General features: G+C 40.9%; 1 protein-coding gene across 1 annotated transcript in view; it reads right to left on the bottom strand.

The window, feature by feature from the left end:
* CFAP92 (cilia and flagella associated protein 92 (putative)) overlaps nt 1-24,860 on the bottom strand; it is a 60,865-nt gene that overhangs the window by 613 nt on the left and 35,392 nt on the right. Inside the window, exons 10-12 of the mRNA XM_044912692.1 lie at nt 19,070-19,264; nt 17,141-17,438; nt 511-675 (exon numbers count right to left, since the gene is read on the bottom strand). Of these exons, the coding sequence (XP_044768627.1) occupies nt 511-675; nt 17,141-17,438; nt 19,070-19,264 (658 nt within the window). The remainder of the gene's footprint in view (nt 1-510; nt 676-17,140; nt 17,439-19,069; nt 19,265-24,860) is intronic.

Here is a 24,860-nt window from a genome sequence, read left to right as displayed (position 1 = left end):
ATCTCCAAGCAAGCATCAGAAACGGTGGTACATTGGGGCATAATGACAGTTCCTGACAACATAGCTGGATCGTTCAGAATAATTGAACTGTGAGGGTCATGTTCCTGTTCTCTTTGACAGAGCTGCCCTTCTCTAAAGCTAACATGTTGGAAGCCTGCCAAGGCTTTTCCTTTGGGGTGACAGCAATGAAATGCTTTCCAGAGGTGAGGACCCTGCACTTGTTTGCAGCCAGGTACATATGAGTCTATGTTGAGGATCTCTCGGCTCACCCTTGTGTGTGGAGGATTCCCATAGAGTGTGGGAACAGAACACGTCTCCCCCCCCAGTACGTGGTTCCCTTGTCTCCTTCCTCTCGCTGGTTGGCTTTCTTATGCACACTGGAGATCCCCTGCTGACCTCCAGGCAGTATGGTCAAAAGCGGAAAGAGCTCACTGGATTAGCCAAATACTTTTCTGTCTGGAGTTAGATAAGCATTGACTGCCTGCCTCCCTCTCTGGGCCTCTCACTCACCTTGGCCATCTCTCGATACAGCTCCTTCTTAGCAAGCCCTGTGGAGTTCAGGGTCTGGATACTGTAGTTATAAACAGCATCTTTGGCAGGGGCTGAAATTCTGATCACCTTCACCACAGACTTTGAAGGCTTCTTGCTAACCTGGTAGGCTCCAGTAATATTTTTCTGAAGAAAGAGACACCAGTCATTACACACAGGCCCCTGAACACCAGCTGCCGGCTTGTGGTGAGCAAGGTGATCTGTGGGACATGGCCACAGTGCAGGTGTCATGTCTCGAATTCTGGAGCTGCCATTCCATCACAGAACCCTACCAAAGGGCCATCTGCTCCAACCCCTCACTGTCCGTGGTGGAAGTCCGGGCCAGAAATGAGATTTGCCTAAGGTCAAAGTAACTGGAATACACAACACCCAGCCACAGATAGCATTTGGGGCTCAGATGGTCAGAAGTGGGAGAAGCTTGAAGCTTTTGTGGCATATACACTGAAAATTATGACCTCAAGCAGCAAGGACTGCCATCCCTGCCCATGGTCACCTTTTAGTGCTGACTACTTCGGGAGTGTCACCTTCTCTCCAGAGCCCCCAAGATGGTCTGTCAGCTTCCTTTGTGAATGAAAGCTGCAGTGAGGAGAGAGAACAGAAGGTGGCAGGGAAAGGTGGCTGGGACCCCAAAAAGAAAGAGTTGCACTCTTAAGTATGGTGTAGCGTAGCTTGCCCATCACTTGCCTATTAACCTTCAGCAAAATCACCATCTTTTGCTTTGGGAAAAAAAAATTCTTTTTTTAAGCTGAAGATGGTGACCTTGACTCACATTAACCACTTCTTTAGGCCAAGCCCCAGTGTCTTAGCTTTGGAATCTTTGAGGAGTTTCTGTAAAGAATGCAAGATAATCAAGGGAAAGATTCAATAAATCTGTGACTCATACATAGGAGTGAAAAGTCAAGGCAACAAGACCCCTACAGCTGGGAGCAGCAGGGCCTGGAGGCAGAGACAGGGACAAAACTTCGGCCTGTGAGCACCTTCAAGAGGACTATGCCAGAGGGGCCATCTAAGCTGGGGCCTTGTAATGGCACACACAGAGCTTCAATCAGAGCATCGAGTGTTCTGTCCAGTTCTTCTAAGTGTTTTCAGTGGGAGGGTTGGTTTGAATGAGTCCGTCTCCTTTCACAAAAGTGCAAGTTCCCTGCTCCTTCCAAACCTTAGAGCTAGTGTATTACGACTGAGGGAGACAGTTCTCCTTTCATGATACTTCTTCCTTAGAGTTTAAAATGGAAGTTCTGGCCGAAAGAGATCACGTGGTGAGGTGAGAACAGTGGTCAGCAGTTCTGGACACCTGGGGTTCCCTGCCCTGGAGCTGAGGGCTGCAGGGAAATTTGGAATCCACAGCCAAAGGAACTAGATGCCTGAGAAGTAGAACCAGCATAAAAGACCACAGACACAAACTGAACTGAAGCCAAGCTACTGGAAGAGATGGGGTAAAAATTTAAGGCAAATGTAATAATCATTCTTAAAAGCAGCTAATTAAAGAAACGCAAATAGTGGGTGTAAAACATTAGAGTTGAAATAAAGGGCGCAAGCGAGCGAGACGCCCCGTGGAAGTGGGGCAGCTGTAGAACAAATTAGTGGACTGGGAACCAGCTTGAGATAAAATTAGAAAGCCTGAATTTAGAGACTGGGAACCGAAGTGGAAACATCCAAATAACAGAAGCCCCAAAAGGAAGGGGAAAGCAGGAGTAGGAGATTTTAAGAAAGAAGGAGCCTCAGAATAGATAAGGAAAATGCCAGGCCTGGGCACACAGTGACTTGTAAGACCACAAGGGCAAAGACAGATGTTGAAAACGGCCAGAGAACGAGCAGGCCACCTGTGAACAGCACTGTGAACAAGGTGAAGAACTTGAAGCTAAGGCTGTACACCCAGGCAAAACGGCCATTCACTGACAGCAGTGTCAGGTGTACAAGGCTTGGGAAGTTTGTGCAGAGACTTTCCTTTGAAAATACACTCGGAAAAGATCCAAAAGGGAGGAGGAGAACCCAGGAGTATTTGGACAAAGGGAGCAAGTAATGGTGTCCAGTATCCTAGTAGTTTTCTTTTCTGAAAAGGACCAAGGAAGGTATAATAACCTAGAACTGGAATTCTGGAGACTGATATATAAAAGGGATGGTAGGGTGTGAGTAGGAAAAGATAAAAGGGGCTCTAAATGTGCTATTTGGCTTATAAAAGAAATTTAATATAAAAAGTCTCAGAATTCAGTAGGAATATATCAAAATGAATGTGGCCTTTAGGACAACCACCTTAGAAACAAAGAATGCAAACTTTTAAATCAGAAAAAAAAAAAACAAACCTGGTTTGTCAAAAGAACCAAATAGAAGGAATTTAAAAGAAAATGAGGTGGTCCCTCAAAAGCCTAACCTAACAATATTCTCAGTAAACGGGTTGTTTGCTAATTAATCTCAGATTTAAAAAAAAAAAAAAACCTAACAGTATGCTGTTTATAAAAACTGCTTTAGGGGCACGTGGCTGGCTCAGTCAGTAGAACATGGGACTCTTGATCTCAGGGTCATGAGTTCAAAACGCACCACACTGGGTGTAGCGATTACTTACAAAATAAATCTTTTATTTATTTTTTTTATAAGATTTTATTTATTTGACAGAGGGAGAGACCGCAAGAACAGGAACACAAGCAGGGGGAGTGGGAGAGGAAGAAGCAGGCCTCCCGCTGAGCAGGGAGCCTGATGCGGGGCTCGATCCCAGGACCCTGGGACCATGACCTGAGCCGAAGGCAGACACTTAACGACTGAGCCACCCAGGTGCCCCCAAAATAAATCTTTTAAAAACTGCTTTAGACAAAAAGATACAGGGTTGGAATTAAAGGGTGGAAGAATATAAACTAGGCAAAAAGGAATCACAAAGCCAAGACAAGCAAAACTGGAGTGGCATTCTTAATATCAGACCACATAATTCTAGATAAAAATCTATCAAGAGGCCACAAAAGACATTGTATATTGAGAAAAAGAGCAAGAAGGTATAACTATCATGAACATCCCTGTGCACCTAACAATGTGGTTTCAAAATATATTAAGCAACAACTGACAGGATTGCAGAGAGAAATGGACATCTGCTTGACATCACTGTAGAGCGAGCGAAGAGCTCAGGATTTGAGGGGCCAAGAATCTGGAGAGCAGAAGTACATTGAATCCTTTTTTCCTTCCCTATATAGTTTGCTCTCAAAGTATTTGCTGATTCCTAAATTGCACATGAATAAGATGAATGAAGCAGATAAAAAGACCCCAAGCAGAAAAAGCAGCTAAGAGGTTCAAATGTTAAACAGATATTTTGGAAAATGTCACCATGCTAGGGAAACAAAAACTGAATTTCAGAGTGCACAGTTCAGAATTCAGAAAATCTATGCTTTAGAAATATGGGCAAAGAAGGGATAAACCTGTTTAAGAGAATTTGTCCTTTATTTGCCTGCTACGAGAAAATTAAATCCTCTCCGGAAGAAGGTATCATGAAGAGCCTCTACAATTTTTCCTATGCATTGTTCACCATTTAATGGAAACACCCCAAGGCAATCTACTGATTCAATATAATCCCTATGCAAATTCCAATGGCATTTTTCACAGAACAATTATAAAAATTTTTATGGAACCACAAAAGACCCTGAATAGCCAAAGCAATCTTAAAAAAGAACAAAACTGGAGGCATCATTTCCTGATTCAACTAACTATATTACAAAGCTATAGTAATCAAAGAAGTGCAATATTGCCATAAAAACACACAAGTCAATGGAATAGAATAGAGAGCCCAGAAATAAACCCACATATATACAATTTACAACAAAGGAGCCAATAATATACAATGGAGAAAGGACAGTCTTTTCAATAAATGGTTCTGGGTAAATAGGACAGTCACATACCAAAAAAAAAAAAAAAAAAAAAAAAATTGAACAAAAATTTTTTCCACCCAAAAAAAAAAAAAAAAAAAGAATTAAAAAATTGAACCCAAGACCTTAAACTAAAAAAATTCCTAAAAAAAAAAAAAAAGTAGTTAACTCCTTGAAAACAGTCTTAACAGTGATTTTTTTTTTTTTTTTTTTGGATTTGACACTAAAAGCAAAAATAAAGAACTGGGACAACATTGAACTAAAAAACTTCTGCACAGCAAAAGAAACCAACAAAATGAAAAGGGAACTTACTGAATGGGAGAAGGCATTTACAAGTGATATAACCTGTAAGGGGTTAATATCAAATAAATAAATAAAATCTTTAAAAAAAAAAAATCCAAAATAAAGAACTCCTAAATGCAATAGCAAAAAAACCAAAAGATAACAAAACATACCTGATTAAAAAATAGGCAGAGGATCTGAATAGACATTTTTCCAGAGAAGATATGCAAATGGCCAACAGGTAAGTGAAAAAGTGCTTAACATCACTAATTGTCAGGGAAGTGGAAATCAAAACCACAAAGAGAGTTCACCTCACACTTGTTAGAACGACTATTATTAAAAAGACAAGACATGGGACGCCTGGGTGGCTCAGTTGGTTAAGCGACTGCCTTCGACACAGGTCATGATCTTGGAGTCCCAGGATCGAGTCCGGCATCGGGCTCCCTGCTGTCAGCAGGGAGTCTGCTTCTCCCTCTGACCCTCCCCCCTCTCATGCTCTCTCTATCTCATTCTCTAATTTCAATTAAATAAAATCTTAAAAAAAAAAAAAAAGACAAGAAATAACAGGTATTGACAAGGGTGTGGAGAAAATGGAACATGGTGCACTCTTGATAGGAATGTAAATTGGTGCAGCCACTATGGAAATAGTACGAAGGATCCTCAAAGTTAGAAATACCATGTGATTCAGCAATTTCACTTCTGGTTATTCATCTGAAGGAAACAAAAACACTAACACAAAAAGATAAATGCACCCCCATGTTCATTGCAGCAGCATTTACAACAGCCGAGACATGGAAGAAACCTAAGTGTCTATCAATGGGTGAATGGACAAAGAAGATGGAGTGTGTGTGCGTGTGCACACGCACGTGTACGTGCATGTGTGTATATCCAATGCAATATTACTCAGCCATAAAATAGAAGGAAATCTTGCCTTCTGTGACAATATAGATGGGCCTTGAGGGCATTATGCTAAAATAAGACATACTGAGTGAACTCGAGGAATCTAAAAACTATGAGCTCAGAGATACACAACAGATTAGTGGTTGCTGGAGGTGGAGAGTGGGTGAGTTGGATAAATGTGGTCAAAAGAGACAAACTCCCAGTTATACAATAAGTAAATCACGGGGATGTCATGTATAGCATGGTAATTGTAGTTAATAATGCTGTATTGTATATTTGGAGTTTGCTAAGAAAGTAGATCTCAAGATAGTAGTTAACTGGTCAGAAGCATGGTACTTTCTGGATTGATAGAATCAACACCCTGATCTGTGTGATGGTTTCATAGATATGTACATAGATAAAAATGAGACTGTATACCTAGATTTATTAATTTTACTGTATTTAATGTATACATCTAAAAAGTAGTACCAGAGACAAAAAGACCTATCGTATTTATAAAAGAAATCAACAGGATAAAGCAATCTGAAATTTGTGTATATTTAAAACATAAGCTTGGCAGATATAAAGCAAAAACAGGAGAGGATAAAGAAATCTGTAATCATATTTGGAGATTTTAATAGACTTCCCCTAGTAACTGAGAGAAGAGACAAAATTTAAAGATAAGGATATAGATTTGGGGGGGGGGGCGGGAAACACCAAAGTTGATGTATTTGGAACACTGTCAACAACTACAGGATACATTTTGTTTTTCAAGTACTCTGGAACACTTTCTAGGACTAACCTATTTTGGACCGTAAATCAAATATCAACAAAGGATAGAAATTATACAGAATATGTTCTCTGATAATGCAGTCAAGGTAGAACTGAATAACAAAAAGAGGTAACAAAAATCCTAAAGTATTTGGAAATTGTGTATACTATTAACTAACCCATGGATCAAAGAACAAATGAAAATGGAAAATAGAAAATATTTTTAACTGAGTCATCATGAAAATATGTTTAAAAACTTGGGGGATGCACTGGGGCGCCTGGGTGGCTCAGTCATTAAGTGTCTGCCTTCAGCCCAGGTCATGATCCCAGGGTCCTGGGATTGAGACCCGCATCGAGCCCTGCATCGGGCTCCCTGCTCAGCAGGAAGCCTTCTTCTCCCTCTCCCACTCCCCTTGCTTGTGTTCCTGCTGTCCCTCTCTGTCAAATAAATAAATAAAAATCTTAAAAAAAAAAAAAAAACTTGGAGGATGCACTTAATGTTCATAAGAAGTTTTTAGCCAAAATGAATGTTATAATAAAATGATTCATGTCTGAAAATTATCTAAACGTCCATCTGAAGAAATTAGAAAAAGCAGAGCAAATTCAAGCCAACAAAAGTAGGAAGGAATAAGAGTAGAAATCAATTAAGTAGAAAATAAGTGTACAATATAGAAATAAAAAAAGCAACAGAGATACTGATTCTTTGAAGAAAATAATGCATTTGTAAGTGCAATTTCAATAAAGATCTCAAATACCCATAAACAAACTCATGTATAAAGAGCAACTTGATCTGACCGATTTGGCAGTATATATCACTGGGGAAGGGATGGGCTTTTAAGCAAAGGGCTGGTACCATTGATCATGTGGAAGAAATGAAATCAGATTCCTACCTTCATACGAAAAGTAAATTTCAGGGGTGCCTAGGTGGCTCAGTCTGCCTTTGGCTCAAGTCATGATCTCAGGGTCCTGGGATCGAGCCCCATGTCAGGCTCCCTGCTCAGTGGACAGCCTGCTTCTCCCTTTCCCTCTGTGCCCCCCCACCCCCGCTCATGCTCTCTCCCTTCCTCGCTCTCACTCTATCTCAAATCTTTAAAGAAAAATAAATTCCAGATAAAATTTAAATATGAACAAAAATTTAAATCTTTTTAGAAGGAAACAGAATAGTTGTATGACTTTGGGATAGGAAAAGATTTTAAATAAGGCAAAAATTTTAAGTCATAAAAGAAATGGAAATTTTACAAAATAACTTCTGTCCATTAAAAGACACCAGTAAGAGAGTGAAGTTAAGCACCAAAAGAGATTTGCAATGTTTATAAAATGCCATTGTTAGCACTGAGAACATTAAAATAAAATCACCTAAAGTTAAAAGGAACACATTTATAAATAAGAAATTACCAAATTTATGAAAACATATTCATAAATATGCACTAGTAAACAATGAAATGCAAATTAAAACCTTCATAGATACTATTATGCATTAGAGACTAGCAATAATTTAAGTCTGACTATAAGAGATGTGAGCATAAAGTAGGAAAATACAAAGTCATGCATGGTTGGCAGGTATATAATGGTATAAGCATTTTGGAAAAGAAAGTATTACCCAGGCAAGCAGAAGTACAACTTAGCAATTCTAATCCTAAGTATACATCTCAAAAAAGTCTTGCATATCTATGTTAAAAATGTTTGTTTAAATGGCAAAACATAAGAATACAAATGCCCATTAACAAATTGTGGTATATTCCTACACTTAGACACATAAACATGGTTGAAGCAAAAATTAAAACTGCATAAGATTATATCCAGTATCATTCCATTTTTTAGCATTCAAAGATATGCTAAAAAATCTAAAAATGTTTATGGATATATATGCATGCAGTCTCAACTATACTGCAATAAAAAAATAAAATGAGCACACAAAAACATATAAACGTAGGCAGTAGGCCTTAAGAGAAAAGCAAGTGAAAGATGAAATTTAGGATAATGGTAACTTCTGGGTAAGAGCTAAGAGATGGGAAACTGCACACAAAAAACTATAAAAGTATTGATAATGCTTGATTTCTTGAGCTGGATAATGGGTTTATTATTTTTAACAGTGCACACACATATGCTCTTATATGTATATTTAATAAAAGTTAACTTATTCATGAAAATAAAACGAACTCATGAGAATTTCTGTAAAGTAAAAACATGACTGAGACAATTTAAAATTATGAATTAACTAACATAGATGTCACAGGGGAAGATTAAAAATTAGAGAATTGGAAGGTAGAGCAGAATTCAATATAAGATACCAGCAAGTACGAATTAAAAGGGAAAACAAAATGGAGGAAAGCTCTTTAAGTTTCAGTGAAAAACAAGCTGCCACCTGGACATCTAGAGTGAACACTAAGGATTAAGAGAAAGTTGTAAAAGACTCCAGAGGAAGTGATAGTTTAAAAAGGAAAAAGGGGGGCGCCTGGGTGCCTCAGTTGGTTAAGCGACTGCCTTTGGCTCAGGTCATGATCCCAGGGTCCTGGGATCGAGCCCCACATCGGGCTCCCTGCTCGGGGGGAAGCCTGCTTCTCCCTCTCCCACTCCCCCTGCTTGTGTTCCTTCTCTCGCTGTGTCTCTGCCAAATACATAAAATATTTTTTTAAAAATTAAATAAATAAAATAAAAAGGAGAAAGGATCAGATGGGCATCAGACCTACCCGTAATTATTGATTTTAGAAAGTGATGGATTTGGTGGGGGTTGTGAGGAGGGTTGTGTGCAGGGATTTGAAAGTATAATCTTAAAAACAGCTCAGCTGCTATTCAAGAGCAAAGACACGATGATAACCATGAACCTACAAGCACCCTGAAAGTTTATTACCCAAAAAAACTTCCTAAAAGAAAAAAAAATTGTAAAGCAGGGGCACCTGGGTGGCTCAATCGATTAAGCATCTGCCTTCGGCTCAGGTCGTGATCCCAGGGTTCTGGGATCGAGTCCTGTGTTGGGCTCCCTGCTCAGCAGGGAACCTGCTTCTTCCTCTCCCTCTGCTGCTCCCCCTGCTGTGCTCTCTCCCCCCCCCCCTCCCTCAAAAAAAAAAAAAACTAAAAAAAAAAAAAAAAATAGTAAAGCGAAGGATAAAGTAGACACAACGCCCCACCCCACCCCCAAACACACACACACATTATAGCAAATAGAAATAAGTAAAATGGTAGTAAGGAGGAAGATAGGACTTCTATTATGGTGGAGTAAGGAGCTCAATCCTCTCCTCAAAAAAACAATAAAACTGGACAAAATTGTCAAAAGCAACAATTGGAAATTGTCCAAAGACATACAAAAAACTTAGATGTGTTTACTCATAAAAATGTGAACTTCAGGAAAAAACAGTAAGAGTTGGTGACATTCTTTCCACCCCGGGGCACTTACACCACTAGTTCTGCTAGGGTGTCCAAGTCATGAAAATCAGGGGCTGCACTGCTCACTTGAATGCAGATTTACTTGACTTGAACTGCAGCTTGAAAAACCCCGCGTGCTTGGCTAATTATAAGCAACAATAGCAATCTCAGGGGCAAACAAACAGAGCAGGCCAGCTGCTCAGCAGGCCTGAGGTTGCAATCCTATATGGGGCAAGCAACAGGCAAGCAAATTAATCAAAATTCAACAGGGAGATGCAAGAAATGAGATAGCCACAAAGGACCTTGACATGCTCTTCATATATCCGTTGCTGACTGCCTGCCTGCACATGCAGAGGAGACCTGAGAGGGCCCAGTGAAAAGTCAAAGCCAGAGCCAACTTTGAAGTGCATGCCCCTACCCACACACAGATCCATTGATAAAGATTGGAAACCTGGCTGGCTAGAGGTGTGCAAACTTCTAACCATTTACTGGTTGATCACTGATTGATGCAGACACAGGGGTGACCCCAAGGAAGCCAGGCTTAAAATAAAAACAATTTAAAGACCAGCAAAGAAGGGTGCCTGGGTAGCTCAGTCAGTTAAGTGACAGACTCTAGCTTTCGGTTTGGGTCATGAGATCGAGCCCCACGGTGTAGAGCCTGCTTAAGATTCTCTCTCTCCCTCTCCCTCTGCACCTACCCTGACACTCATGTGCATGCACACTCTCTCTAAAAACAAAACAGGGGTGCCTGGGTGGCTCAGTCCATTAAGTGTCTGTCTTCGGCTCAGGTCATGATCCCAGGGTCCTGGGATTGAGTCCCACATCAGGCTCCTTGCTCAGTGGGGAGCCTGCTTCTCCCTCTGACTGCCGCTCCCCCTGCTTGTTCTCTCTCTCTCTCTGACAAATGAAGAAAATCTTTAAAAAATAAAAATAAATAGAAACAGGGCGCCTGGGTGGCTCAGTTGGTTAAGCGACTGCCTTCGGCTCAGGTCATGATCCCGGAGTCCTGGGATCGAGTCCCGCATCAGGCTCCCTGCTCAGCGAGGAGCCTGCTTCTCCCTCGGACCCTCCCCCCTCTCATATACTCTCTCTCTCTCTCATTCTCGCTCTCTCAAATAAATAAATCTTTAAAAATAAATAAATAAATAAATAAAAACCAGCAAAGATATCAGAGCTTGCTGATATCTGAGGAGACAGATTCCACAGATTTTGTGCAGGCAAGTTATTAAATGACAGCCACCACCACCACCCCTAGGGAGAAAAAGCAGAATCCAGAGTTGCTGCAATACATTTTAAATGTCCAGTTCTCAATCAAAAATTATGAGACACAAAAAGAAATAGTAAGGTGTAAACCTTATTCAGGAAGATAAAGCAGTCATTAGAAACTGTCCAGTGGATTCAGCTGGTTGACTTAACAGAAAAAGACCTCAATGCAGCTGTTATAAAAACAAACAAACTAGGGCCCCTCGGTGGCTCAGTTGTTAAGCGTCTGCCTTCAGCTCAGATCATGGTCCCGGGGTCCTGGTATCGAGCCCCACATCGGGCTCCCTACTCGATGGGAAGCCTGCTTCTCCTTCTCCCACTCCTCCTGCTTGTGTTCCCTCTCTTGCTATCTGTCTCTCTGTGTCAAATAAATAAATAAAATCTTTAAAAAAACAAAAACTAAAGAAAATTATTTCAGAAATTTAAGGAAATATACAACAATGACTCAAGAAATAGACAACCTGAATAAGAGAGATTTTATAAAAAGCTAAATGAAGACTCTGAAGTTGTAAAGTACAGTAACTGAAATGAAAAATTCACTTGGGGGACATAACAGATTTAAGCTGACAAAGAATCTGAACCTAAAGATAGAGATTATCCAATCTGAGGATTGGAAACAAAATAATTTTTTTATATTAATAGTGCTTCAAGACCTGTGGGACATTAAGTGAACCAACATGCACATAATGGAAGTCTGAGAAGGGGGAGGGAGGAAGAAGCAGAAAGAACTATTGAAGAAATTAACCTATGGATCTAGGGAAGCTCAATGAACCCCAAGTAGGGTAAAGAGATCAAATGAGTCATTTAAAATTTACCCACCAAGAAAAGCTCAGGCTTAGATGGCTTCACTGGTTAGTTCTACCAAATACTGAGAGAATGAATGCCAACATTTCACATATTTCCAGAAAATAGAAGGGGAGGAAACACCAACTCATTTTACAGGGCCAATATTACATGGGTACCAAGGTCAGACAAAGCTATCACAAGAAAAATACAAAATATTAGCAAACTAAATTCAGAAATACACAGATAAAAGATCATGTGCCTTAACCAAGTGGGATGTATCCCAGGAATGCAAGATTGTGTTAACATCCAAACATCACGTATGTAATACACTATATAAATAAAGGAGAGACCCTCAATATATGCAGAGAAAAATAATTTCTGATGTTTAAGCCACCCAACCTGTGGTAAGTTCTGTATGGCAATCTGCACAGACTAATGCAGGAAGGAAAGAAGGGTATTCAGATTGGGAAGGAAGAAGTAAAAGGGTCTTTACCCATGAATGACATGATCCAACTTCAAAAAATTTCAGGATATGAAAGCAATATACAAAAATCAATTGGATTTCTATATTCTTGCAACAATTCAAAAATTAAATGATTCCATTCATAACAGCATTAATTTCATGAGGTGTAAGACTTGTATGTGACAACTACAAAACTTACTGAAGGATATTAAAGAAGACCCAAATAAAAGTATAAACATTCAATGTTTATGGATTAACAGCTTCAAAATTGACAGCATGGCAATTCTTCCTAAAATTGATCTATAGAATCAACACAAGCCTTATGAAAATCCCTGTAAGTTTGGTTTTGGGGGTTTTTGTTTTTGTTTTGTTTTTTGGTAGAAATTGGCAAATTATACAGAAATGTGAAGGACCCAAAATAGTCTTAACGATTTTGAAAAAGAAGTTAAAGGACTTACACAACCCAATTTCAAAACTCCCTGTAAAGCTATAGTAATCAAGATGATGTGGGCCTGGTATAGACATCTAAGTCAATGGAATGTAATAACAGAGCCTAGAAATAAACTCTTGCATTTATGGTTAACTGATTCTTGACAAAGGTGCCAAGGCAATTCAATGGGGGGGGGGGGGGACAGTTCATCTTTTTTGAAAAATGGTGCTAGAGGGGCACCTGGATGGCACAGCTGGTTAGGAGTCCAACTCTTGGTTTCAGCTCAGGCCATGATCTCAGGGTCATGGGATCAAGACCCGCATCAGGCTCTGTGCTCAGCAAGGAGTCTGCCTGAGATTCCCTCTCCCTCTGCCTCTCCCTCTGCCCCTCCCATGCATGCATGCTCTCTCTCAGATAAATAAATCTGAAAAAAAAGAAGTGGTGCTATCCACATGCAAAAAGATGAATTTAGACCCCTACCTTGCATCACACACACACGCACACACGCACACAAATTGGTCAAAATGGTTCAAAGGCCTAAAAGTAAGCTAACTCTAAATCGCCTAGAAGAAGGCATAAGAGAAAATCTTTGTGACCTTGGGTTAGGCAGAGCTCCTAGTTATGTCACCAAAAGCATGATCAATAAGAGTAAAACACTGATAAATTGGAATTCATCAAAATTAAAAGCCTTCACACTTCAAGAGTTTTTCCTTACACAATTAAAAAAAAGTAAAGAGACAAGCCACAGATACAGAGAAAATATTTGCAAATCATAGTTTTGGTTAAGCAAATATACCCAGAATAAAAAACTCTTGCAACTCAACAAGACGACAACCTGATTTTAAAATGCATGTAAATATATGAAGTTACCAGAGATAAACCATTAATAAGTACATTAAGAGCTATCCAAAATCATTAATGATTGTAACATGCAAGTTAAAACCACAATCAGGTACCATTACACACACCCAATAGAATGGCTCTAATCAAAAAGACCTGCAATAACAAGAGTTGGTAAGGATGTGGAGAAACCAAAACCCTCATGCGCTGCATTCTGCGGTGTAAAATGGTGCAACTTCATTGTAAAACTGCTTTAAAATTCCTTAAAATGTTAAATTTACCACATGACCCAGCAATTCTGTATCTGGGTTTGTACCCAAGAGAAATGAAAACTTTTTCATGTAATGATCTGTTTGCAAATGTTCATAGCAGCGATATTCATAATAGTCCCAAACTAGAAACAATACAAATTTCACCACGTGGGGAATGAGTAAATTAAAAATGTGATACATTCAATGAATGGAAGTTCAACAATTTAAAAAAGGAACTATCAAGGGCACCTGGGTGGCTCAGATGGTTAAGCGTCTGCCTTCGGCTCAGGTCATGATCCCAGGGTCCTGGGATCGAGTCCCACATCGGGCTCCCTGCTCCTTGGGAGCCTGCTTCTCCCTCTGCCTCTCTCTCTCTGTCTTTCATGAATAAATAAATAAAATCTAAAAAAAAAAAAAAAAAAAGGAACTATCGATACATTCTGCAACATGGATGAACCTCAAGTGATGCTCAGTGAAAAAAGCCAGGCAAAAAAGGTCACATATTGTCTGATTCCATTTACATGAAATGTCTAGAAATGGCAAATCTGTAGAGACAAAACACAGATCAGGGGTTACCTGTGGCTGGAGGTGGGAGCAGGGATTGACTTTAAACAGGCAGAAGGAAAAACTTTATGGGGATGGAAATGTTCTAAAACTGGATTGTGATGGTTGTACAATTCCATACATTTACTTAAAAATTATTGATTAGGGATGCCTGGGTGGTTGAGTTGGTTGAGCGTCTGCCTTCAACTCAGATCATGATCCCAGAGTCCTGGGATTGAGTCCTGCATCAGGCTCCTAGCTCAGTGGGGAGCCGGCTTCTCCTCTGCCTGCAGCTCGCCCTGCTTGTGCTCTTTCCGTCTCTCTCTCTGACAAATTTAAAAAATCTTAAACTGCCAAAGCAAATTTCTAAAAAAAAATTATTGATTTATATGCCTTACAATGATTAAATTTTATCATATGTAAATTACATCTCAGAGTAAAAATAGAACAAAATTAAATTATGGTTGGGTTTCAATTATTGATTATAGTATGGATAAGGTCATTTGAAATTACCAATAACGAAAACAACAGAAACAATTTTTTAAAACTCTGGAACAGTATTTCCAAGTGGTTTCAACAAAACATAGGTGATATGAAGATATTAAGTAAATTGTACAAACATATTATAAAATTTTGTACAGCCCTATTATTGTAAAATCTTCAAGACCCTTTGTTAAATGACATTAACAAAACAGTACTAACCCATAAATGGATGTGATATATTCATGTACTTGTGTGTGTGTGTGCCCACGTGTGTGTACATATGTAAGTGCACTGAGAAGGTAAAATAAGGGAGTAAGGGAAGATTGCTAATACTCTCAGTTGTTTGACTTTTTTATAGGCCTGTACCTCGGTCTTGTTTTGTAATTTATAAGGAATTTAAGGCAAATAACAATCAGAACATACAGTACATATTACACTTTACAGAATATGGCCAAGGATATATACAGAGGAAATTTGTAGCCTTTCTTATTAAACAAGAAAAAATAAAAATGAATGAAATAGTCAACTCAAGAAGCTAGAAAGGAAGGGCACCTGAGTTGCTCTGTCAGTTAAGCATCTGCCTTCGGCTCAGGTCATGATCCCGGGGTCCTGGAATCAAGCCCCACATCGGGCTCCCTGCTCAGTAGGGAGTGTGCTTCTTCCTCTTCCTGTGCCCCTGCCCCCGTCCCCCGCCCCTGCTCATGGTCTCTCTCAAATAAATAAATAAAATCTTTTAAAAAAAGAGAAGCTAGAAAGGTGCAGCCACTGTGAAAGACAATATGGAAGTACCTCAAAAAATTAAAAATAGAACTACCATATGATCTAGTAATTCCACTACTGGGTATTTACTCAAAGAAAATGAAAACACCAGGGATGCCTGGGTGACTCAGTTGGTTAAGCATCTGACTTTGGCTCAGGTCATGGTCCCAGGGTCCTGGGATCGAGCCCCACGTCAGGCTCCCTGCTCAGTGGGGAGCCTGCTTCTCCCTCTCCCACTCCCCCTGCTTGTGTTCCCTCTCTCGCTGTGTCTGTCTCTGTCAAATAAATACATAAAATCTTAAAAAAAAAAAAAGATGAAAACACTAATTTGAAAAGATAATATGCACCTCTATGTTTATAGCAGCATAATTTACAACAGGCAAGATATGGAAGCAGCCCAAGTGTCCATCGACTGATGAATGGATAAAGGAAATGTGGTGTGTGTGTGTGTGTGTGTGTATATATGTATGTATATGTATATATATATGGAATATTACTCAGCCATAAAAAAGAATGAGATCTTGCCATTTGCAATGAGGTGGATGGACCTAGAGGGTGTTACACTAAGTGAAATTAGTCAGTCAGAGAAAGACAAATACCATATGATTTCACTTATACGTGGGATCTAAAAAATAAAAATGAACAACAACAAAAACAAATAGACTCTTAAATACAGAGAACTTGTAGTTGCCAAAGGGGAAGTGGGTGGGGGGATGGGTGAGATAGATAAAGGGCATTAAGAGGTACAAACCTGCAGTTAGAAAATAAGTCGCAGGGATTCAATATGGTCAACAATATTGTAATAATGTTGTACGGTGACTACACTTACTGTGATGAGCACTGAGTAATGTATAGAATCATCTAATCACTATGTTGCACACCTGTAACTGACATAACATTGTATGCCAATTATACTTCAATAATAAAAAAAATTTAAAGAAGCTAGAAAAAAGGAAAAAAATACAGTTTTAAAATATTATAAAAAATAAAAGCTAAAGTTAATTAGAAAATAGAAAAACAGAAAAAGCAGATTGACAGATCCAAGAACTGGTTCTTCTGTAAAAACCTGAACACTAATGGGGAAAAAGCCTCTTCACTGGTTTTCATAAACAATATACACTTTGAAAGCTTACAAACTTCTGAGAGACTTTCTTTTTCCTAGAGATTGGGGTGGGGGCACTGCACAGAACCCCTGGATGGACAACTTGAAGTCGCAGCTTTTCGGTTGGTGTGGAATGAGGGAGGCTCTCCCCGGCCATTCAGGCCACACAGTGCACCCCGCCTTCTTACACCTCAGCAGCTCCTTAGCTCCTATTCTGTTCTTCTTACACATTTAACACACGAGACACAAACGCGCACACGCACACCCCAGTTCTTCCTTCAAGATGAACTCTGGGGCCAAGGTAAAGAGCGTTCTTTTCACTTGCAGGGAGGATGGGGCCCTGAGGGCTGGGAGTGCACGCGCGTCTGACCGGGCTCAGCCCCGCAGGCTCTACTCCCGCCCACCCAGCCCAGGGTCCCAGGAGAGCAGATACAGGCACCAGTTATCTAGCCTGTATCTCCCCGCTGGTGACTGGACAGCCCCACGTGGAGCCAAGGCCTGGGACCCCTGACCTGGGGAGGAGAGAGTGCCCACCTGGATCAGGCTGGGCTCCCGGCCTTTGTCAGTAAGCACCATGGTGTTCCGCCCCTGCAGGTACTTGTCCCTGTGGGCTTGGATCTCGTAAGCGAGGGTGGATTTCCGACTTAGGAAGCGCTCAAGACAGGGGGCCGGCTGAGATGGCAAGACCATCACTTTTCCATCTGTGAGATCGTCTTGTGAGATGGGCAGCCCCAGCTCTTGGCTCAAGTCCTTGACCATGGTGGAGGACGGCAGCAGGTCTCTGGTGATCACCTCCCTGAGCTTGGTGCAGTGATGGCAGATGCTGTAGATCCTGCAAGGCAGAGGGCCACCCACATGGCCTCACCTACCTTTCAAGATCCATCAAACCAGTCCCGTCTTCCAAGAGAACATGAAGCTCAGGAGCTGTTTAGCTCATCCCAGGTCACAGAACTCAGAGATGCAAAGCTTCGATTCCACCTGGACGAGCCCACAAAAGAGAATGCCTCCTTTTTGCTCTCCTCGCAGCCCCCAGAAGTTAACGGCTTCCCACAGTCACTCTGATTATTTTTCTGCTACTGTGGCCTTATTCCATGCCTGTCACCAACCCACACCCCACCAGGGAGCAGCCCAACCAGCTAGCCATCAGGGGTGTAGATCTCCCGCCACAGGAAGAGGGCACTGTACACTCAGCCTCGTATCTCAGCAAAGCACAAGGACTGAGCGGTCACCCTCCCACCCCTGCCCTGAGAGTCCTCCTCGCTGCCCTCTCCCAGGGGCCCGCTGCGCTGTGGGCACTTGGTTCACGCTGATGCTCTGCAGAATCCATGTCAGGAGCTGTTATTTGCTGCTCAGTGTCTCTGGCACTTCTGAGGTCCAGCGTGAGGCGCATGCCTGAGGACAGTCTCTGCCTTTCACCAGCTGAGGTCCCTGGCCCACCCCTTGGCCTTTCAGATGCGAATAAAGCCATGATGAATGTGCAGCTACCTGGGATGCTGTGAATGCTTAATAAATAGCAGTTTTCTTCCCTTTCCCTAAGGCAGGGCAGGGCCCAGCGTCCCCTCACTGACCGCTGAGACTCTGGACACCTAAATGCTCCAGCACCTCCCCAGCAGGAGCCTGGTGAGGCCCACTGCACCGTCCACCCTTCTTGACTTGCAGCTTCGGCCTGCCGTTGTGGGGTTCGCAACCCACACCTGCCTGGCCCCTCAGGCAGAGCTGCAGGTGGAGAGGTGGGGGATAACAGGACTAGGTCCCCTCTCTCCGCATCGCTCGGCTCTCTCCCTTCCTCTCTCTCCTGGCTCCACCCTCTCCTTTATTAATACATTTGGTAAGCTGGGAGCCAACTCTCAGCCAGGGCTGTTGCTGGCTTTAAAGCCTAAAGAGATGGTTTGCACCCCCAGCCCCAGACTACAGCGCGTGGACTGTCTACCCAATGAAGGCCTGCTCACTGCCGCTCAAGGTCAGCCCTTCGTGGCTTCCTGAAAGAACCAGCTACTGTCCTTCACTGCCCCCACAAAGCCCAGCACAGGCCGGCCATGGTCCCAGGGGTCCCACTGCACTATGCTTTGTCAGGCTCCACTCCAAACTGGGGGTGCCTCGCTCAGCCCTCCTGCTCCCTACGTGAATGGAGAAGGCCCTCCCAGAGCATGAGCCACGCTCAATGCAGCGCGAGGAGTTCACGGCTTCACAGGGTCACCAGCAGAAGGCCTGGGGGCAGGGCAGGGGGGGAGGTCCCCAGTACTGGAGGAGAAGGAACAGCACAGGGCGTCTGGGTGGCTCAGTCGGTTGGGCGACTGCCTTCGGCTCAGGTCATGATCCTGGAGTCCCGGGATCGAGCCCCGCGTCGGGCTCCCTCTGCCTCTGCCCCTGGCCCCTGGAGGGGCTCCTGCACCACCCCGGGGCACCCCCCGCCATGGGTACCCCCAGGGAGGTGGCCTTCACCCCCGTGGCAGCCTGGTGCACCTGGTCAGGGCCTGGAAGGCCTTCTGTAGAACGCTGTTGCGGATGCAGAGTGCCGAGCACTTCATGAGCTGTGACAGCGGCTTGAAGAGGTGCACTTGGTATAGGATGGTCTCCAGGTCGGCGTAGAGGCGGTGGTGGAACCGCAGCGCCGAGTTGTAGAGCACCTTGGAACTGCCCTGTTCTGCTTTGGTGACTCTGCAAGGAGGCCACGGGGCAGGGCTTTAGCGCTGCTCTGCGGCCTCCTGGAATGCTCCACGGTTTTGCCCTTTGGCAGAACTTTTTTCTTTTCCTTTTTCTTTTTGCTTGTTTAAAAACACACGAACAAAAGGAGTGCATTAATAATAAATCATCTGAAAAAAATAATAAAACAGCTGATAGATGATCTTTCCAAACCTTGGCAGAGAAAATGCTGAACCCTGCCTCATTTTCCTCTCGCCCTGCTCCTGCTCCCATTCTCTGTCCCTGCTCACACCTGGCTCGCTGGCATTCCCGGCCTGGCAGAGTTTCTAAGCACACCCCGCTACGCCACACCCCTGTGTTGGTACTTGCTGCTCCTGCCCCTGGTGGAAACTGAGGGAAGGCAGCAGAGACCCTGCCTATCCCCTCAGTGACTCTGTGTTCGGTCATGGGGTTTCCCCTTTGGTGAAGTACCTGTTCAAGTCTTTTGCCCACTCTTCCCTTGGCCTGTTTTCATTTTCTTATTGATTCATGGGTGTTTTTACATTCAGGATACCAGCTCCACACACTGCAAATAATTTTTTTCTCAGTCTGTCTTTTCATAATTTTTATGATCTCTTTGGATGAACAGAATTTATTCACTTTAACGTAGCCAGATCCAGCATCTTTTTCCTTTATCCTGTGTACTTCTGTCTTGTTCAAGAAATCTTTCTTTATCCTACTCATCTAAAAGCTTTCTCATTTTGCTTTTCGGAAATGGATTTTTCTTTTCTGGTGAACTCTGAATAAGATCAGGTAATTGTGGCCTAGTCGACTGCACTGTGTCCATCAATAAGGCATTCTATTTTTGTCAGATGTCGCCATTGGAGGAAATTAGGTACTGGGTGCATGGAACTACTCTATATCATTTTTGCAACTGATTGTGAATCTATAATTATTCCAAATGGGTTTTAATCTATCTGGAATTTATTTTTGTGAATTGTGTGAACCAGCAAATTAGGAAACTCTCAGTGAATTAGGAACAGAGTGGAACTTCCTCAAATTGATAAAGGACATCTACAAAAAACCTACACCTAACATCATATTTGTGATGCGGAAAGACTAATATCTTCCATCAAAGATCAGAAACAAGACAAGGATGTCACCACTCTTATATGTATAACAGTACTGCAGGTCCTCTCCATCACACAAAGGAAATACAGATTGGAAAGGAAGACACTGAAGATGACACAAACAAATGGAAAGACACTCCATGCTCATGGACTGGAAGAACAAATATTGTGAAGATGTCAATGCTACCTAGAGCAATCCACACATTCAATGCAATCCCCATCAAAATACCAATAGCATTTTTCACAGAGCTAGAACAAACAATCCTAAAATTTGTATGGAACCACCAATCTTGAAAAGAAAAACAAAACTGGAGGTATCACAATTCCAGATTCCAAGTTACACTACAGAGCTGTAGTCATCAAAACAGTATGGCACTGGCACAAACACAGACACACAGATCAATGGAGCACAATGAAGAGCCCAGAAATAAATGTAGGATTAACATGTCAATTAATGCATGACAAAGGAGGCAAGAATATTCAATGGGAAAACAGTCTCTTCAACAACTGGTGCTGGGAAAACTGGACAGCTACATGCACAGAATGAAACTGAACCACTTTCTTACACCAAACACCAACTCAAATGGATTAAAGACCTAAATAAAACCATAAAACTCCTAGAAGAAAACGCAGGCAATAAGCTCTTTGACATTGGTCTAAGTAATATTTTTTTGGTTATGTCTCCTCAGGCGAGGGCAACAAAAGCAAAAATAAACAAATGTAACTACATCAGACTAAAAAGCTTTTGCACAGTGAAGGAAATGAACAAAAAGAATAGGTGGCCTATTGAATGGGAGAAGCTACTTGCAAACAATATACCTACTAAGGGATTGATATCCACAATATATAAAGAACTCATATGACTCAATAACAAAAACAAAAAAACAAACAACCCAATTAAAAAATGGGCAGAGCAGCTAAATAGAAGCTGATGGCCAACAGACACAATGAAAAGACCTCAACATCCCTGAACATCAGGGAAATGCAAATCACAACCGCAGTGGGATACCACCTCACACCTGTCAGATGACTATTATCAAAAACACAAGAAATAACAAGTGTTGGTGACGGAGGATGTGGAGAAAAGGGAACTCTTGTGCACTATGGGTGGGAATGCAAACTGGTGCAGCCACTGTGGAAAACAGCATAGAGATTCCTCAAAATTTAAAAACAGAACTACTTTATCATCCAGCAATTCCACTACTGGGTATTCGGCCAAAAGAAAATGAAAACACTAATTCAAAAAGATATGTGCACCACTATGTTCATTGCAGCATTATTGCAATAACCAGGGTATAGAAGCAATCTAAGTGTCCATCAATAGGTGAATGGATAAAGATGTGGGGTGTGTGTGTGTGTAATGGAATATTACTCAGCCATATAAAAGAATGAGATCTTGCCATTTGCAACAACATGAATGAACCTAAAGGGTATTATGCTCAGTGAAATAAGTCAGACAGAGATAGACAAATACTGTATGATTTCACTTACATGTAAAATCTAAAAACCAGCACAAACAAACAAAACAAAACATTCCACAGGTATAGAGATCAAATTGGTAGCTGCTGGGGCTGGGAGTGGGGGAGGAATGGGTGAAACAGGTGATGGGGATTAAGAGGTACAAACTTCCAGTTTTAAAATAAATAAGTCACAGGGCGCCTGGGTGGCTCAGTTGGTTAAGCGACTGCCTTCGGCTCAGGTCATGATCCCAGCGTCCTGGGATCGAGTCCCACATCAGGCTCCCCGCTCTGCGGGGAGCCTGCTTCTCCCTCTCCCACTCCCCCTGCTTGTGTTCCCTCTCTCGCTGTGTCTCTGTCAAATAAATAAATAAAATCTTAAATAAACAAATAAATAAATAAGTCACAGGGATGTAATGTGCAGCATAGGGAATAGTCAATTATATTATAATAACTTTGTATAGTGACGGATGGTAACTGGATTTACCGTGGTGATCATTTTGCAATGTATAAAAATATCAAATCACTGTCTTGTACACCTGAAACTAATACAATATTATAAATCAATTATAATCCAATTAAAAAGAAAACATGTCCACCCAAAAACCTGTAAATTATTGTTCACAGCAGCTTCATTTGTAATAATCTAACCAAAATGTCCTTCAACAGATGGATGGTGAAACTGTGGCACATCCATTCCATGAAACACTACCCAGCAACAAAAGGGAGCAAACTATGGATACATGCAAGAATGTGCATCTCTAGCACTTTATGCTGAGTGGAAAAAAACAATCTCCTAAGGTCATCCACTATATGATTCCACTAATATGTAAGATCACATACAGAGGAAGAAATTAAGGAGATGGAAAACAAGATAGTTAAAGAGGGTGGGCATGGCTATGAACACACAGCATGAGCGAGCTCTCTGTGGTGATATACTAGCTCAAGATCTTCATTATAGTAGTGGTCACACAAATTTGTATGTGATAAACTGGTACAAACAAACCACACATTGTATTGACATTGGTCTCCTGGCTTAGATATTGCACTATAGTTAAGTAAGATGTAACCGATGTGGGGAAATGGTATGTGGGATCTCTGTAATAGTCTTTAAACTTCCTATGAATCTATAATTCTTTCAAAAGTTGAAAATGTACACAGATTTTTAATGCAGCTGGAACTGACTTCTGTGAATGGTTTGCTGTAGGAAATTATTTTCCTTTTCTCTATGGACAAACAATTTTGCCAACACCATTTTTTGAAAAGTTTCTCCTTTCCTCACAGATTTTTTTTTGTCTGCTAGAGGTATTTTTCAATTGAGATTTAATTCAGGTGCCATATAATTCATCCATTTAATGGGTATAATTCAATCATTTTTAGTCTATTCACAGATACATGCAACCATCTTCACAATCAATTTTCAAGCTTTCTTATCACCTAAAAAAGAAACCTGTACCCACTACCTATCACCCCCTATACTCTCACCCCTTGACCCACAGCCCTAAGTATTCACTGATCCTCTTTCTGTCTCTATAGGTTTGCCTATTTTGGACATTTCATATAAATGACTCAACCAATATGTGGTCTTCTGTGACTGGCTCCTTTCACTTCGCTTAATGTTTTCAAGGGTTATCCATGTTGTAGTGTGAGTCAGTATTTCACTACTTTTTATGTCCAAATAATAGTTCATTGTATTTCTATGTCACATTTTGCTTAGCCATTCATCAGTTAATGGACATTTGGATTGTTGCCATCTAATGGCTATTATAGTGCTCTTATAAACAGTTGTATACTATTTAGTGTGGACATATGTTCTCAGTTATCTTGGGCATTTACCTAGAAGTGGGACTGCTGGGTCATACAGTAACTCTTTTTAGTCATTTGAGGAACTGCCAGACTGTTTTCCAAAGTGACTTTACCATCTAATTCATCTAATTCTTACCAGCAGTGAATGACAATTCTGATTTCTCCACATCCTTGTCAGCACTTGCTACTATTATCTGACATGTTTAATTCCAGCCAAACTGGTCTGTGTGAAGTGGTATCAAATCATCTAAATTCACCCTTTTAATGTGTACAATTCAATGGTTTTAGTATATTCATTTGCTGACCTTGCAATGTCACACGTCATATGTCAAGCGACTGCTTACATGTAGGTCTGTATTTGGATTTTCTATTATATTCCATATGTCTGCTTGTCTATCCCTGATCCAATAAATTGTCTTAATCACTAGAGTTTTATAAGAAGCCTTGATACCTTGTAGAACAAGTTCTCCCATCTTGTTCTTATTCAAGAGTGTTTTTTTTTTTTAATATGATGATGTAAATTTTTAAATCAGTTTTTCAAGCTCCATACTTTTAAAATTGGGATTGCTTTGAATCGATATATCTGGTTTGTGGGTAACTGACACCTCTATAATACTGAGTGTTCGATTCCATGAACATGGTAGGTCTCTTCACTTATTTAGGTTTCTTTAATGTTTTTAAAAGTTCTATAATATGCATGATAGAGATATTCTAATCCTTTTTATTGAATTTATTCATGTGAATTTCATATTTTTATACTTTAAAAGCATTAATTTTTTAAAAATAATTTTTTGTATGTAGATGGTAGTCAGAAATTCAATAGATTTTTACATTAATGTTTGTATCCAGAAACCTCATTAAACTATCCTATCTGAAAATGTTTTTTATATTCTTGGAATTTCTTATATTTAAACTTATTGACAGTTTAAAACACTTATTTCAATGTCTGTAACATCTGTCATTAATTTTCAGCCTTTCTTCTTTTCTAATATAAGCATTTGAGTCTATAAAGTTTCCTCTAACACTTTAACATCACCCCACAAATTTAGATATTATACTATTTTCATTATTGTTCAATTCAATAATGTCTAATTTCTATTACAGTTTCGCTTTTGACCCATGGCTTATTTGGAGGTATTTGTTAATTTCCAAGCATGTGAAATTTTTTTCCTGGTTAATGATTTTTTATTTGTAGTTTAACTGAACTGGGGCCAGTGAACATATTTTATATTATTTCTT

This window comes from Neomonachus schauinslandi, chromosome 1, assembly GCF_002201575.2.
Source record: "Neomonachus schauinslandi chromosome 1, ASM220157v2, whole genome shotgun sequence".
Classification (NCBI taxonomy): Eukaryota; Metazoa; Chordata; class Mammalia; order Carnivora; family Phocidae; genus Neomonachus; species Neomonachus schauinslandi.
The sequence above is the reverse complement of the archived record's forward strand: the minus strand, read 5'-3'. Positions and strand labels throughout refer to the sequence as shown.